This window comes from Chelonia mydas, chromosome 2 (assembly GCF_015237465.2).
Source record: "Chelonia mydas isolate rCheMyd1 chromosome 2, rCheMyd1.pri.v2, whole genome shotgun sequence".
Taxonomy (NCBI): domain Eukaryota; kingdom Metazoa; phylum Chordata; order Testudines; family Cheloniidae; genus Chelonia; species Chelonia mydas.
This window is the reverse complement of record NC_057850.1, coordinates 118,531,120-118,548,270: the sequence shown is the minus strand read 5'-3', so window position 1 is coordinate 118,548,270 and position 17,151 is coordinate 118,531,120. Positions and strand designations below refer to the sequence as shown.

Below are 17,151 nucleotides of genomic sequence, written 5' to 3'. Positions count from 1 at the left end.
TCTGCTTTGTAATAATTTTACTTTCAGCCAGCATTGTACTAGGGCAGTGTTGGGCCAACTATGGCCCGCAGGCCAGATCCGGCCCGCCAGCCAGATCCGGCCCGCCAGCCATTTTAATCCAGCCCTTGAGCTCCTGGTGGGAAGTGGGGTCTGGGGCTTTCCCCACTCCAGCCAGGGAGCAGGGTCGGGGGCCGCTCCATGCGGCTCCCAGAAGCAGGAACATGGCCCCGCTCCACCACTCCAGCTGGGGAGCAGGGTCGGGGGCCACTTCTGGAGACAGCGGCAGGGCCCTACTCCAGCTCCTATGTGTAGGGGCAGCCAGGGGGCTCTGCTCTGCCCCCTGCCCCCACCCCAAGCGCTGCCCCCACATCTCCCATTGGCAGGGAACTGTGGCCAATGGGAGCTGCAGGGGCGGCACCTGCAGATGGGGCAGCACGCAGAGCTGCTTGGCTGCAGCTCTGCATAGGAGCTGGAGTGGGGATACGGCCGTTGCTTCTGGGAGGGAGCCGCTTGAGGTAAGCGCCGCCCGGAGCCTGCACCCCTCAGCCTCTCCCCACGCCCCAACCCCCTGCCGCAGCCCTGATCCCCCTCCCACCCTCCGAACCCCTCAATCCCAGCCTGGAGCACCCTCCTGCACTCCCAGCCGGAGCCCTCACCCTCCTCCCCATACCTCTGCCCCAACCCTGATCCCCCTCCTGCGGTCTGAACCTCTTGATCCCAGCCCAGAGTACCCTCCTGAACCCCAAACCCCTCATCCCCAGAGTCTGCACCCCCAGCTGGAGCCCTCACCCCCCCACACACCCTACTCCCCCAGCCCGGAGCCCCTTCCCACACCCTGAACTCCTCATTTCTGGCCCCACCCTGGAGCCTGCACACCCAACCAGAGCCCTCACCTCCTCACGCACCCCAACCCCAGTTTCGTGAGCATTCATGGCCCACCATACAATTTCTATTCCCAGATTTAGCCCTTGGGCCAAAAAGTTTGCCCACCCCTGTACTAGGGAGTAATTCTCCACTGGCTTCTTCTCGTTTTGTGGCAGAGTAACCTCACTGAAAGCAATGGAGTCACACTGGTGTAAACTAGGGCAATGGAGACTCAGGCCCTAAATATTTATCTGTAACTACCGTGCAGTATATTTATGCAGAACCCATATCGTCATACATTTTGGTGTTGGAGCTCTTTGTTCAAATTCAGCAATCAGTGACAGTGGAATAAAATACTAGAAGCACAGAGTTTTTTGAGTAATTTCCTCCCTTTTCTGGGACTGCTTCTAACTCTTTGATTTCAGGGTAGAGATTAAATAAGCTGGGTACACGAGCGAACCTCCAGATATATTGAAAATACTCCCACCAGCCTGCAAGCACTTTGGAAGTCCACGCTTCTAGGAAGCAGCACACACCTTTCTTCCTGAATAGGAAAAGAACATGAAATAACATTACATAAGGGTTTATTTTATTATACTCACTATGACTGCACAAACACATCCCCTCTAAATACTGTCCTGTTGAATATAACGAGATAAAGCTGTGTGCTAAAATGTAACCCCAAAGAAGTCCCTATTATGGTATAGGTCTGCACAGACACACTTTCTAGAAAAGCGCTCCTTCATACAGCTAACCGCCTTAGATTTTCAAAACACAAGGCAGGGTGACGGTACCTGTGCCTTTCAGAATTCTTTTTCTGCTATCTCGGAGAGAGGGAACTCTTGGCTGCACATGAGCTATTAATTTTCATGCTGGGTCTTAGCATGAAACAAACAAACAAGCCTCTGAAGTTTAAAAAAAAAATGTTTCAACATTTCAGCATCCACTGCACTGAGCATGGACCAGGGATGTTCTTTAGTCCAGCCTTTAAATTAAAAAGGGATACTAGCCCTCATCCTTCAGTACACACAGCACCCACAACTGCCTTGAATTAGAGAGAAACTTCCGACATGGGAATATTTTAGTGCGCATTCCAGGCATTCTTTGAGAAGCCCATTTTGGGAGTCTTACATCCTCCACTTAAACATCTGGTATTGGTCACTGCTGGAGGCCAAATACCAGGCCAGTTGGATGGTTAGTCTGATTTGGTGGCATGGCAGTATCTATATTCCTAAAGGTTTTAAATGAGGATGGTGGAGTCACAAGGTCTAACCGATCCCTGCATTACTCCAGTTTTACACTGATATGCCTCAGTTGAAATCTATAGAGTTAAACTGGTTTAAAACGGGAATAATGCAGTGAAGAATCAGACCACACAGAACACCCATCCAGCAGAAAGACAGACATTTGTGGTGTTTGGTGTAAGTTAAACACTGACTGCACTTATTTTAAACAAAAGTCTCACCACTACCAAAAAGAGAGTCGCAATGGACAACAACACCAGCCATTCTTACTGTAGGCCACTCTGTGGTATTTTTGCTTATCCTATGCCTAAAATAGCAGATCTTATAAGATCATTGTATTCCTCTTCTAAATCTCTAAGATTTGATGTTTAAAATACAATGGATCAATAATCAATTACAACAAAAATTTCTGGAAAGTGGTGAGGAGTAAGGGTAGGTTTAGGTGGGGAAACATATTGGGGACTAGGAGTGAAGGCTAGAAGGAGAGTGAGCCGCAATCTCATTTCTTTTCTAGACGTATTTATTGCCAAACTAATATAGGGTATGGCAACAATTGGGGCAAGCTTTACAACAGAAAGTTCTGGAAACTGGTGAGGAGGAGGGGTAAACATAGGTGGCGAAACACATAGGGCAGTAAGAGTGGAGGATGTAGGTCAGAAGGAAGCACAACTGTTTTATATTTCTAAAAGTGTTTATTGCCTAACAAACAGACCCAGAACCCAGCCGACGACACAAGTAATTCCTTCTCTCTCACAGAAATCTGAGGTAATGTAAATATTCATATATACATAATTAGCTTTCTTTGAAACTTCTTCTTAACTACTTAAACCATGCCTGACAGGGCAGATTAAATTATAATAAATTAAATGTCATGCAGTAAAACAGGGATTGCACATTTGCATTGTAAATTTAATTTAGATTTCAGTTCTTAGAAAACAGAGTATAGGTATTATATACTTCAGAGTTTAAGAAAAGATGCTGATACAGGGCAAGTTAATCAATCAAAGGAAGAATTTTCTTGAGTAGATGACAATCCTGTTCCTTAAAATCTTAGATTAGATAAGTAAGGATAAATATATTCAGGTGGTAGTTCTTGCTGTGAGATGGTACAACACAGCAAATTAATGGGCCAAGCACTAAATTGTTGTTCCCCTGAGGCGGAAGAAAAAGATTTTTATTCTGTCATCCTCTTGTTAGTCTTCTCATAACAAAAGAATCCATGATTTACTATGCGTTTGGATACTCCATAATGCACCTTGTTGACAGCCACAGAAACCAAAGAGGCCAAGTACTGAGTCCAGATTATCAAAGGTATTTAGGCACCTAAAGATGCAGAGAGGAGCCTACTGGTATTTTCAAAAGCACCAAAGCAGGTTAGGTGCCTAAGTCATTTTGAAATCTTTATATAACAGTAAAGAGAGTGCATGATATGATTTGTGTGTCATACAAGTACCTAGGGATTGATTTACAGCAGAAACTATAGGTCAGATATTCTAAGGAAGTTTGGAAAGTTAGTTTGTTATGATACAGAGAAAACAACGCATGCTGGAGACCAAAGGTAAAATCTTGGCTCCAATGAAGTCAAACTGTTACACTCTGTCTTCATATATCTGTCTTAGGTTTCAGCAATGGACTCTCTCTCAGCATCAAATGGTAGCTTTGCTCTCAGCTTTTTCAAAAAGCTGAATGAATCTTTTAAAGGCAAAAACATTTTCTTTTCCCCTTGGAGTATCTCATCTGCTCTGGCCATGACTTATGCGGGTGCAAAAGGTAACACTGCAACCCAGATGGCTGAGGTAGGTTGTGAAATTTGGCTATGTACTGTATATGTCTCGATATGACAAATGGTTCCTACACATGCTACAACAACCTGATATACTACAGTATTAAACACAATATCTTTGAAGGAATGGTGACTGGAAACGCTGGGTAGATTACAGGGAAGAACAAATTCACTGCAATTTTAACTAATTTCAGAGTTTCCCATCCAATTCTACCAGGAGAAAACAACTTCCCAGAGTGGTGCTGCTGGTTTGCCAGATAGGAGCTGCCCCAATAGTTTAGAACCTGATCTTCCATTTTAGCTTTCCCTTAAAACTCAATTTAACATTATTTTAAACATGTTTCTAAGATGTGAATATCAGCGTTCTGTACACAAATAAATGCCAATACTGAAAATGTGGCTTGGTTCGTCTATAGCTCTTCCATGACAGTTGTCTTACACGCACAACTGAAACCTTTTCAGTTTAGTCCTATTTCAGTCTATTTACATTTGCCTGAATTTTGTTAATAAAAATGATAAAGTTGCATAACCATTGTAATTTGCAGGGATCATATCTTGAATTGTGTTTTGTTGTTGCTGCTACCTATGCTTTGAGCATAAATGTATCTGATCATTACCATTTGATGGCTCTGTGACTACACCTTTATATGGCCATTCTGTGTATTATGCAACTAAACTGCATTTGTCTTTTTAATATAGGTTGTAAACCCCAGGGGCAGCACTGAGCCTTTATATATCGTACAGCATCTAGCACAACAATGATGCCCAATAATAAACAGAGTATAATAATACATGGCAGAAGCCACCATGAATTTTACATGGTCTCACCATATGTCTAAGTTAATTTCCACCTGATTCATAATGATGATCTGTTATTAAGCCAGCAATATGGCTGTGTGGTTATGACCTGGGTCTCAGTTACATTCAAATCGTCATTGAAAATCATAGATATAGTGTCCTTAGCAGGCTAAGTAGCAACCATCTTTGCTGACTAATTTTAATAAATTTGAGGTTTTGCCAATTAGGTCACTAGAAATCAATTTGTGTGTACATTTGTCTTAGATAGCTGTCTTCAAATATATTTACTATCTTTACAAACTCTGTTTGCAGGTGCTTCATTTTAAGAAAACTACAGGAACCGGAGGAGGCTGTTTGCAGGTGACAAGAACTTCTCGTGGGAGGCCAAAGAAAAGGAGGATGGTATTCTTTAGAACAAAAATATCAGAGAAACAAATCCGCTGTTCTTTGGGAATAGGAAAGTTCAACAGCAGCATCAGTTTGAATCATGCTATTGGTTGTTTGTTTTCAGCTTACATCTATATTGACTCCCCCCTCCCCCAAATTGTAGTTAATAACCAATTAAGGTTGCTTAAGTGCAAAACACACACACTCAAACCTTCAAAGGCAGGAAAGGCACCTTAATTCACACTCCTGAACAGCAACGCAACACACCACTGACTCTGGACTTCCCAGGGAACTCCCTTCCACCTCACACATGTACAGATGGACAACACACACACAGAATTCCTCTAACCCACATTGCAATGCAAAACCTGAACTCTGACCTCAGAGACTGGATAGGTACAGACATATCCTGCAGGAATATGTGCAGTTGTAAAGGGTATGATGTGTTGATATAAAGAGGGAAAGCATGATGCGGAAGTTAAGGCGGGAGAGGGGTATGTGACAATATATAGGGAGTATAGGGAAGATTTGGAAAGTGCTTGTGGAAAGGTAGGAGAATGGCCAGGTGCATGTACTGCTGGAGAGATGGGGCGGAGGAGACGATACCCTTATTTCCCCAGCAGATGCATTCTGATGGATCTGCCTTGGTTCATTAGACCAGAGTGGGGAGCTGCCTGAGGTGTTCTGCTCCTCAGACAGCCCTAAGGACAAGCCCCTTTCCTCTCATCATTTTGGGAGTGGGTCAGGGATAGGGGTGAATGTTCTTCCTGAAGATGTCTCAAAAGCCTCTGTGCCAGCATTTTCTGCAGATGAACCAGCTGTAATTCGTCAGCAGGGAATCCCTGGCTGCTGAACTAAGGATGGTTTGTTAGACAAAGTCTTCTGTTTTTTAAGAGAAACAGAGGCCTCTATCTCTCACCTTCTAAGTTCCCTAACTTGCTCCCCTTTAATAATCCCTCAGTAATGGCACTCCATTGCTGCTTCTCATGCTGAGGAGATGTGATCTTCCTCATCTCCAACACAGGTGTGCTCCATCAGAGATGTGATCTCCACCAGAGCTGGGTGACCCTGTGTTGAATACCACAGTCTTCATGGTGCAGGAGTAGAGCTCAAATTTTGAGTCCCACCTAAACTGCAGCTCTAAGTACTCACCTGATGATGTTTGTAAAGGTCTTTGCAGCAAGGGAGAAACTGATCTGCTCACTGTCCAGTGGAAACAATAAATCTGATTACAGACAATTCAGTCAAATGCACAGAGTCAATAAACAGAAAAAATAGAGTAATCCCTTCCCCCCAGTAACTTCTGACAACTGTAGTAATCTTAGTACAATACTTTAATAAAGAAATGTAATTTCCAAGTTCATTGTGTCCCTTTTAAAGGAACCTGAGGACTGCAAAACTGAAGACATTCATTCTGAGTTCCAGGAATTAATCTCTTTAATCAACAAACCCCAAACTTCTTACTTGCTTAAAACTGCCAACAGACAGTATGGGGAACAGACTTACCAATTCCTTAGTGTAAGTTGAATATTTTTATTAAGCTGAAGAGAAAGTTTTGAAAGATATTTATGACACTCAATACTGATCAAAATCCAAGATTATTAATAGAGCGGATTGAAAATTTTCCAAAGGAACAATTTGCCAATGGGAAATGCTGATGTGCTAAAACTGAAATGTTCTGTGGGAATGTATAGATTTTGTCTACATTTCTGATGAAAAATTATCAAAACTCTTAATTTCGATAAAGTCAAAGTGCTTTGTTTTGACATTATCAGTTTAACTTTTATATTAGATAATATACATTTATATTATTACTTATAGTTCATATTATATACAGTTGAAACAATAAAGCATTTCAACCATATTAAAATGGAAAATGTTCATGCATTCTAAGGCCAGAAGGGACCACAGTCATCATCTAGTTTGACTTCCACAGAACATCCCCAAAATAATTCCTAGATCAGATCTTTTAGAAAAACATTCAGTCCTGATTTTAAAATTGTCAGGGATGGAGAATCCACCATAAGCCTTGGTAAATTGTTCCAATGGTTAATTACTCTCACTGTTAAAAATGTACATTTTATTTCAAATCTGAATCTGTCTAGCTTCAACTTTCAGCCATTGGATTGTGTTATATCTTTCTCTGCTAGTCTGAGGAGCTCACTGTTATACATTTATTCCCTGTATAGGTACTTATAGAATGTAATCATCTCTTAACCTTCTCTTTGTTAAACTAAGTAGATTGAGCTCCTTGGGTCTATCACTACGTTTTCTAATCCTTTAACCCTTTTTGTGACTCTTCTCTGAACCCTCTCCAGTTTATCAACATCCTTCTTGAATTGTGGGCTCCAGAACTAGACACACAGTATTCCAGTTATTCTTATCATTACATCATTTTGATATTTCCTAAAAGAATGTTTTCAGAATTATCCTTTCACAGGAAATTTCAAAATTTTAACTTTTCGTTCTGATTTGGGATGAAAGGAAATTTCCCATGGAATTGAAATAGAGATTCAATCAGTTCTAATTATCAAATATACGGTACCATAGATCTTACTTTTAAATTTCATCTAGCTTCAGTTGAATTATACTCTCTTTAGTATTGTAGTAGTTATGTTGTACAGCAATCTGAATTTTTTTAAGTGATGCCAATTTGAATTTATTTTAATAGCAAATTTTCTCTCCTACTTTTCAGGGATACGTAGAATTCGTTAAAAAATATTACCATGCAGAGCCACAAGCGATTAACTTTAGAAACGCTACAGAACAAGCCAGAAAAGAAATCAATTCCTGGGTTGAAAGCCAAACTGAGGGTAAGCTAAGGACAAACCACAGCTTTGCTCTTCTCCCACTATAGTTGCTGATTCCTTTTGGATAGGTGGTTGCATTTCTACATGTGTTCCTCCTGTAGTCAGGCACTAGTGGAGTGAATGTGGAAATTGAAGAGAGAGAGGTGGACAAATGAACAGCTGAACAGCTTCTAGTGCCTGATCCAAACTTTTTTGAATTCAATGGAAAGACTCCCATTGGCTTCAATGAGTTTTGGATAAAATCCAGAAAGAAAGAAAGAAAGGGAGCAGCCTGTAGAACCTGATTTCCTCTAAAAAAATCAATAGCTCCCGCAGGGCCTCTGGTCTCATGGGCCACCATCATTACTGGAACTACAGGAGCAGGATTTATGACCATGGACTCCCTATTCCATGAGCCTGATTCTTCCCAGCCTAGCCCCTTGTTTTATTTACTCCTGTGCAAAAGGAGGATGCAATGGGTATAAAATGCTACCATTCTGATTTGGCAGAGTTTTACACCCACTATCAACGAGTATAAATGACTTCACAAGGGGCAAAGCAGTGGAGATTCAGGCTTTATATTTTTAAGATGCTGCATTATTTTAATTTCTTTCCAACATGTCACCTTGTGCCACAATAACAAAGATTGGTTTTAGAAATGGGTTTAAAGGCCAAATTAATTAAGTTTGAAAACTCACTCAGGGGTCAGAGATTCTGAGGCACATACATTCCCAATGGATAACTAAAGAGAAAGCAAGATTAGAAATAGCCACTTGCTGTACTACACTGGAATAAAAACATCACTCTTCTCCTTCTGAAAGAGAAAATCCATAATCTGTTGCCCAGAGGTGCTGTTGATGGAAATACCACACTGATCCTGGTTAATGCCATTTACTTCAAAGGAAAGTGGGAAAAGAGATTTCTGAATGAAAACACGTCTGAGAATCCTTTCAGATTGAGCAAGGTATGTCCCACCAATGCTAATGTTGTTGAGCAGTAAGAAACCTCCATATAGCATGAAAATCTCTCACCCACAGTTCATATTCCATTGTAAAACTATTGTTAGCTCAAAGCATGGCCTAAAATAAATAGCTGTGACAATTTTAATATTTAGTTAGTACATCTACTGCATTGTTTAAGAAAAGGTTTGAAAAATGGCTTTTAGCTTCAAGAGGAGACTGTTGTTTGTTCATATAATGTTATATGAACCTAGGACCCATATAACATAGAAACATTAGTGAATATCCTGACTGCACGTTAATGTGACAGCTGCGCAGCTCTATAGACTATGGTAACCTTTTCAAAAGCACCTACAGGACTTAGGAGCCTAAATCCCATTTTCAAAAGTGACTTAGGAGCCTAACACTCATTTAAAGTCAGTGGGACTTAGATTAAGGCTACAAAGCACCGTTGTGATAGTCTAATCTGACTCTTGCCTAACACAGGCCACAGGACTTCTCTGTACTAAATTCCTGCTGCAAGTCCAATAACTGTACTTGAACTACTGCATATCTTTTAGAAAAACAGCCAATCTTGATTTTTTAAATTTCCAGTGATGAAGAATCCAACACAACCCTGGCAAGTTGTCCTCATGGTTAATTACTCCCGCTGTTAAATATTTGTGCCTTTATTTCTAGTCTGAATTTGTCTAGCTTCAACTTCCAGCCATTGGTTCTTGTTATACCTTTATTTGCTAGGTTGAAGAGCCCTATATTATCAGTTTCTGTTCCCCATGTAGGTACCTATAATCTATGATCAAGTCACCCCTTAAAGTTCTCTATGATAAGTAAATAGACTGAACTCCTAAGGTCTTTCACTATGCGACATGGTTTCCAATCTTTTAATGATTCTTGTGACTCTTTTCTGAACCCTCTCTAATTTGTCAACATCTTCTTGAAGTGTGGACACCAGGACTACACACAGAATTCCAGTAGTGGGTTGCAGCAGCACCAAATAAAGAGATAATATAACCTCTATATTCCTACTTAATAGTCTTCTGTTGATACATCCAAGTATCACTGGAGCCCTTTTGGCCACAGCATCACACTGGGAGCTCATGATCCACTATGATCTCTAAATTCTTTTTCACCATAAGGCCCCATCCTGCAAGTATGGCCTACATTCTTTGTTCTCAGATGTATGACCTTGCATTGGCCTGATTGAAATGCATATTGTTTGTCTGTGCCCAGTTTACCAAGCAATCCAGATAGGTCTGTATCAATGACCTGTCCTCTCTGTTATATACCATTCCCCCAATCTTTGTGTCATCTGCTAACTTCATCAGAAATGATTTATGTTTTTTTTCCAGTCATTGATATAAATGTTTAATACCATAGAGCCAAGAACCAATCCCTGTGGGACCCCACTAGAAACACAACTGCTCATTGATGATTCAGTTTATACTTCCATTTTGAGACCTATCATTTAAAGAGTTTTAATCCATTTAACGAGGGCCATGTTGATTTTATATTGTTCTAGTTTATTAATCAAGGTGTCATGCAGTATTACTTAAACGTGTACAGAAATCTATTGTATCAATTCCATTATTTTATCCACCAAATAATCTCATCAAAAAAGATAGTAAGTTAGTTTGACAGGATCTATTTCCCACAAACCCATGTTGATTGGCATTAGTTGTATTTCCCTCCTTTGCTTCTTTCTTAATCAAGTCCAATATCAGCCCTTCCATTACTCTGCCCAGTATTGAGGTCAAGCTGACAAGCCTATAGTTACCCAGGGTCATCCTATTTACTCTTTTTTAATATCAGCACAACACTTGCTTTCTTCCAGTCCTCTGGAACTTCCCCTGTGTTCCAAAATTTATTAAAAATCAACATTAATGGTCCACAATCTTCCCAGACAGCTCGTTTAAAACTTTTGGGTTCTATGGACCCCCTGATTTATAAATGTCTAGCTTTAGTGGCTGCTGTTTAACATTGTCCTTAGTTACTGTTGGAGTAGAAAGTATTTCATCATCATTTGATATGAATATATCATGTTTTTTTCCCAAATACAAAACAGAAGTATTTAACACTTCTGTCTGTTCCACATTACTACTGACAATTCTACCATGTCCATACAGTAAAGGGCATATACCATTGCAAGGATTCCTTTTTTTCTTAATATACTTAAACTCCTTTTTTATTGTCTTTAACTCTGATGGTCATAGTTTTCTTTGTGCCCTTTGCCTTCCTTTATCAATTTTCTACACTCTGTAGCTTCTAATATATATTCATTGTCCCAACTTTCTCTTCATTTGTTTTATATATTTATATATACATATATATAGGTGCTTTCACTTTTATACTAAGTCAAACTGGTTTTCTAACAAACGCACCCATATTATTTGACTGTAGGGTTGTGACTTTTCAGTATATAGAAAAATGTTCTCAAACAGTTCCCTAAGTCACTTCTGAAAATGAGATTCAGGCTTCTAAGTAAGTTAGGCATTGAAACACTGAATGGAGCAACACCTAAATACTTTAAAAACTGGTCCTCAAATACTATAGTGATGGGTGAAGTCTATAGATCTGGTTATATCAATGATACAGTTTTAAACAAATGTGGGCTTAATTTCAACTATCATGGAGAGATTTAAAAGTTTGTGTGGGAACGAAGCAAAATATCAGGAAAAGCCTGACAGTCCTGTCTGGCTTTCACAGTAAGATTCTGGGTTCCTTCACACCTGAAACTCAAACTGGAACTCAGGAGTTGCAAACACATATGAAGTGAAATTGTAAAGGACTTCATGAAACTCCTGCAAACCAAAATTACTAACTTTCTCATGCAGCTAAATATAGCACACAAACACACACCCTTTTGCACAGCACTCCTCCATAACTGAAACTAAGTGATCTTCCTGCATCCATGAAACTTTACAAACACTGAGTTTTTGTATTTATTATCCATGGGGCATCATTAATATCTGTAGAATCCACTCTACAACTGCTACTACTAAGCCACCAGAGAGTCAGCCAAAGGCAATGTTATTCTGTTCTGCCAGGGTGGAGAAGAGACCAAAGCAGCCCCTGCATGCAGTGACCTTTCTCCTTGTACTTAGAAGTTCCCCAGAATTTTCAGTGTTGGGAGCTGTGAGCCCCCCCTGCTCTGTCTCCTCAGAAGTCTTCCCTGTAATAGGAACACTGGTCAGGAAACTCATTGAGGTGATCCTTGCAGAATTTTCCGGTTCCTTTGTCCCATCTTCTGTGAGTTATTACGCATGTACTGGGGAAGAGTGGAAGATGAGTCCAGGTCACAGAAAACAGTGCTTTGAGAGAAACAACAGGACAATTAATATTTTCTCATGAAAGGAACCCTGTTAAACCATGCAATCAACGTTGGTTCATAAAACTGTATTCAAAATTTTATTCTTATTTCATCTGAAGCAAGTCATAAAAATTTACTGCTAACCTGTATGTTTCAAAGAAAGAAGAAGTAATATTTATTTTCTTATGGAGATATATAATTTCACAGACCAAGACTAAACCAGTGCAGATGATGTTTCTGAAAGATACATTTCCAATATGCTACTTGGAAACAATGAAGGTCAAAATTGCTGAACTTCCATATGTCAATAATGACCTTAGCATGCTCATCCTATTACCAGATGATATTGAGGATAAATCTACTGGTCTGGAACAGGTAAAACCATTATATCATATTTCTGGTTGACGAAAGTGGAATTCAATGTTTCTTCAGTGTGAGACAGCTACGGGATAATGCTCAGCATAAGTTTAGCAACATCCTATACATTAATGCATACGGCTATAGACAAATGTATGGCATACAAGTGCCTTTTTGTGAGCAGGATAAGAACTGGGAAGTGAAACTGAGCAGTTCTGACGACGATACCATCTAAGGTACAACGTTAAGAAGTATCATTGGCATGATGTATTATTATCTAGATGAAGCCCAAAAGAGTGCAAGGAATTTTCCAGAACAAACAGACCAGGTCTGCGTCCTAGAATAGCTTACAGCCTAGTTTCAGATGTGATGCAATGAGAGAATAACAAACCATAAGGAAGTAGGGTGAGGAAGGAGAAAGGGGGATAATTGGTTTCGTTATGTGCATGTTTTGTGGATTCCATAAAAATTATATGTGTATTTAGGGAATACATGATTCTCTAGTGTGATATGCCGTATTTTCAGAATTCTGTTGAGATACCTGCATTACTCTTGAGTGGGAAGTGTAGTGCTTGTTATACATTATGTGGTGATTCCCCTAAACAAGAATTCCATACTGGTTATTGAAGCCAGTTCTTTTGTCCAGTTTCTGTTGCCTGGGTAGCATAAAGTAGACCACAATCTGACTCTCTGGCCCCTTGCAGTTAATACTCTTCCAAGAGCTGTACTCCCTTTCTCTGTTTTCTGTGCTCTCTTTTTCTAGTGAAATAATTAATTAGTAACCCACCTCGCAAGGGACTAAGCTCCTCACCGCAGATGCTGAGTGCCTCCAACGCAATGGGAACCGAGAGATCTTAACAACATGAAAAATCAGATGCTCTGTTTGCAAACACATCAGGGCAAGGACCATATCCTCTTACTTGTCTGCAAGACCCTGTGAACACCAATCATATATAGTTGCAATGGGAGAAGTCTTCCTTGCACGCACATGTAGATGTTCTATTAACATTAACAAGAGCTCTATATGTGCATAAGGGAACATTCCCATGTATGTTTACATAGAAAAAACAAGGAACCCTTGTTCTATGGACTCAATCCTGCACGTAAGGTCACCTCCAATTTAGATAAATGGGAGTGACGTCACTGAGCACCTTGCAGGATCAAACCCTATTTGCATGTAGCACATCCTATAATAATGGCAATACCATAGGGGCAGCTATGTATGTTTCATGCCTTTATCAGCTTTTCTCATTTACTCATGATTTCATTTTTGCCCTTTAATTGCCTAATTCCCTCTCTTTCTTAACTCACTGTAGCTAGAGAGGGAATTGACCTATGAGAAATTATCCAAGTGGACAAGCGCAGAAATGATGAAGACAACTGAAGTGGAGTTGTTTCTGCCCAGGATTAAGCTGGAAGAGAGCTATAACCTCAAGTCCACTTTGAGCAGCATGGGGATGAAAGATGCCTTCATTCTGGACAAAGCTGACTTCACAGGGATGTCTGAGCATAAGGATCTGTTTTTGTTACAAGTTTTTCACAAGTCCTTTGTTGAGGTCAATGAAGAAGGCACTGAGGCTGCAGCTTCCGGTGCAGTCGTTGTAGTAGTGAGAGCATCTGTAAATGCCGTAAGATTTAAGGCAGATCACCCTTTCCTCTTCTTCATCAGGCACAACAAAACCAAGAGCATCCTTTTCTTTGGCAGATTCTGCTCCCCCTAGAATGTGTTACTTTCCGCTACCACATAGCATCATGTGTTCACCATGCAACTGGGAAATACATATTGAAGCCTGAAATTCAAAGCATAGGTCTAGTTTGCGCTTTTAGTTAGAGCCCTGAGCATGAGCTGCCTCTGTCAGGAGTAGCCCCAGAAGTAATTGTGCCTCAGACACACACTGAGGCACATTTTCTCCTGTGCTCCTCTGCTGCACTAAGGGGACAGTAATCTACTGCAGCCCATTACAGAGTGCAGCATACTACCCACTGCACTGAGCCTGCTCTCCTGGCTAGTGTTATGGGGGCCAGTCATGGTTCTGTAGCCTCTGTCCCTCCCCACCCACTTGTTCACAAGACAGGAGAATGCACCTGGGCGTTCAGGCCATGACCACATCCCCATGCCTGCAGACAAGATGGGGACAGGTCTAAAGCAGTCATGCAGAATGATTTTGGTGGGTGGGAGGCTCTTAATCTCTGCTACTGTTGCCCATGGACACATTAGACCCTGCTACAGTCAAGTGCTTAATAATTAACTCTCTTATTCACAGGTATTGCAGGTCTGTATACAAAGGGTAATTGAAAACACAGTAAGTCTTGTTTGCAAATCCCAGGCACAAGGCCAGTTAATGATAGAGAGTCAGCATTAACTCTGAATTTCATATTTGCCTTGAGTTGTATTTATGAAGTTTCTTCCATCCAAAATATATTTTCTTTTGTTCTTTCGGAGTGTTAAAATAGAAATTTAACCTCCACACATTCTGTCCACAACATTCCATTTGGAACTAGGCCATTCTGTCTACATGACAGATGCTGGCCCATTTAAGAATCAGTCTGCTGGACAAACATTGTACATTCATAAGTGCTAAAAGAGTTGTTAAATCAGTAACAACACTGCTCATAGAAGCACAGGAAAATCAACATTAGGCCAAACCTTCCCCCCATTGATTTCATTAGGAGTGTGATCTTGCTGACTGAAATGTTATCACATAGACCGTGATGAGTTTTTTAGAGATCTTATTGTCTGACATGTAATAAACTTGGAAGTGTACAAAAACGTTAACTATCTTCAGTCTAAATTTTCACTTTGAAAATTAACATTTTGGAAATTATTGTAATTTCATAAAATCTAAGGCAAAAGCATGTGAAATTCAGTGCTCCCTAGAGGCTCTTTAAACTAAACATTTATATTTAGTAAGACCATACTTTACCTCCCTAAGGGCCCAATTCAGTTTTTACTGATGTCAAAGGAAGGACTCTGGATGAGGCACTAAACATTCTGCCAGTGCTCTCTGACAATGTTGGTACAGAGTCAGTGAACTGGCCTAGCCTCCCCAGCCAGTGAACTTATCAACTTACTGTTTCTAGAGGGCTATGTAGGTGTGTCATGTTGCTCATACTAATATTTGTTCCTGTGCCTGATCTTTTGAAAATATTTGTAAATTAGATTGTCCAACAGATCTGATGAGGACAACTGATGAACTTTCACCAGCATGCCTCCTATCTGACTATAATGGTTATCGACATATGATCTAACACCTGCAGCATTCAAACAACAGTAATGTTAATGTAATTACTTGTTGTAATTTGCACCCATTCCTAGATACTTGTATCAATAATAAAGTAGAAAAATAGGCTTTCATTTCAAGAATGCAGTTTAGCAAAGATATTCCTGTTATTTACACAAATTGCAATGTGCTTTTAGCTGATATTTTACTCCATAACTCTAGTGTATGACTTGCAGTTAGAGCAATAAAAAAAACACTGAGATTACGTTTCTACAATTCAAATTGATGATTTAGCTGATTATAGACAGTGGGTTTTTTTGGTGGGGGGGGGGGAGTTGTTAGTATTGTTTTGTTAAGCTATAATATTCTAAGCACTCTTAATAGTCACAGTATGTTTTCATTGTTACCATTCCAAAATGATAGTCACTTAACTAGGGTTGATTATGCCCAGTGCTTAATTTGTAATGAAAGAGGAGCCAGGGCTCATGCAATTTTTATTTATTTATTTATTTATTTATTTTTATTTATTTTTATTTTATCTTTGTATGCATTAGGCTGCACAATGGTATTTAAAATCATGTTATTTGAAATGTTCGCTAACACACTTGGCAAACACATCTCCTTTTTCCTAGTCTAGACAGGGCCTTAGTGACTTGCTTCTATGAATCTGCCGGGAGCAGCATGTATTAAATTTAACCCTAACAGAACTCAAACCAGCAGAGAAGGCGGTGTGTGCAAGCTTCCCTGAACATAAGTAGCTCACTAATACAAAGAAAAATACTTAAAAACTTTTTTTCTATATGTACCCAAATACATATATATAAATATAGATTCAGACAACAAACCTAATTCATGTACACTGAAGTCAGTGAATTTGAATTCTATTACTGCAGGGTTCAGTTTGGCCCAGATTAAATGCTGAAAATTGTTTGTTTTGTGCCAGCTGCTTGTGACACCACTGGATCTGAGTTTTATTTGTTCAGCTGCTTAACAAGCCTGTTTTCACAGGACAGCTGTACTAGAGTCACAGATGCTGACCAGAACTATCTGTCTAAGCCAGCAGGGTTTATGCTGCCTGAAAGAAATACTGTAAAACTGATTATACCCAAACAAAAATAAATAAGTCTTACTTTTCTAGACGAGTGTACACGTCCACATAAAATATCATAATGAACCAGTTGTGCACCTCCCTCACAAGTGAAAAATACTCTGTATGTACAGTTTACACAATGTACATTTGCAGCCAAACCTGACCGTACAGTACATTCCCCTTTCCGCCCCTCGTCTATACAAACGAAAATAGATTTTCTTTTCCACCTGCATCACTCTCCTTCAGTTTTAAGGCGTAATAAATTATTATGGACTTAGATCTTTTGTTCTGGTAGAAAAAAATGGCCGGGGGGGGGGGGGGTCACAGACCGTACAGCACAGCGTAGAGGTCC

At 40.1% G+C, this 17,151-nt stretch overlaps 1 protein-coding gene and 1 long non-coding RNA gene across 4 annotated transcripts; one reads left to right on the top strand and one right to left on the bottom strand.

Moving 5' to 3' along the window:
• Nucleotides 1–2,680: 2,680 nt before the first annotated feature.
• On the top strand, nt 2,681–16,475 carry LOC102942826 (heterochromatin-associated protein MENT). 2 transcript variants are annotated; one of them, XM_007058820.4, is made up of 8 exons: nt 2,681–2,873; nt 3,728–3,904; nt 5,002–5,091; nt 6,457–6,594; nt 7,772–7,889; nt 8,687–8,829; nt 12,339–12,506; nt 13,805–16,475. In XM_007058820.4, the coding sequence occupies exons 2-8, from the start codon at nt 3,737–3,739 to the stop codon at nt 14,207–14,209; spliced, it is 1,230 nt and encodes a 409-aa protein (XP_007058882.1). In that variant the 5' UTR covers nt 2,681–2,873; nt 3,728–3,736; the 3' UTR covers nt 14,210–16,475. The 2 variants fall into 2 exon arrangements, with proteins under 2 accessions (XP_007058882.1, XP_027677113.1); XM_027821312.3 differs by having other exon boundaries at nt 2,725–2,873; nt 5,002–5,049.
• On the bottom strand, nt 11,021–17,151 carry LOC119565631. 2 transcript variants are annotated; one of them, XR_006288732.1, is made up of 3 exons: nt 16,840–17,151; nt 13,276–13,422; nt 11,021–12,132 (listed from the first exon to the last, which is right to left on the bottom strand). It is a non-coding gene; the product is annotated as an uncharacterized LOC119565631 (long non-coding RNA). The 2 variants fall into 2 exon arrangements; XR_005224426.2 differs by having other exon boundaries at nt 11,021–13,422.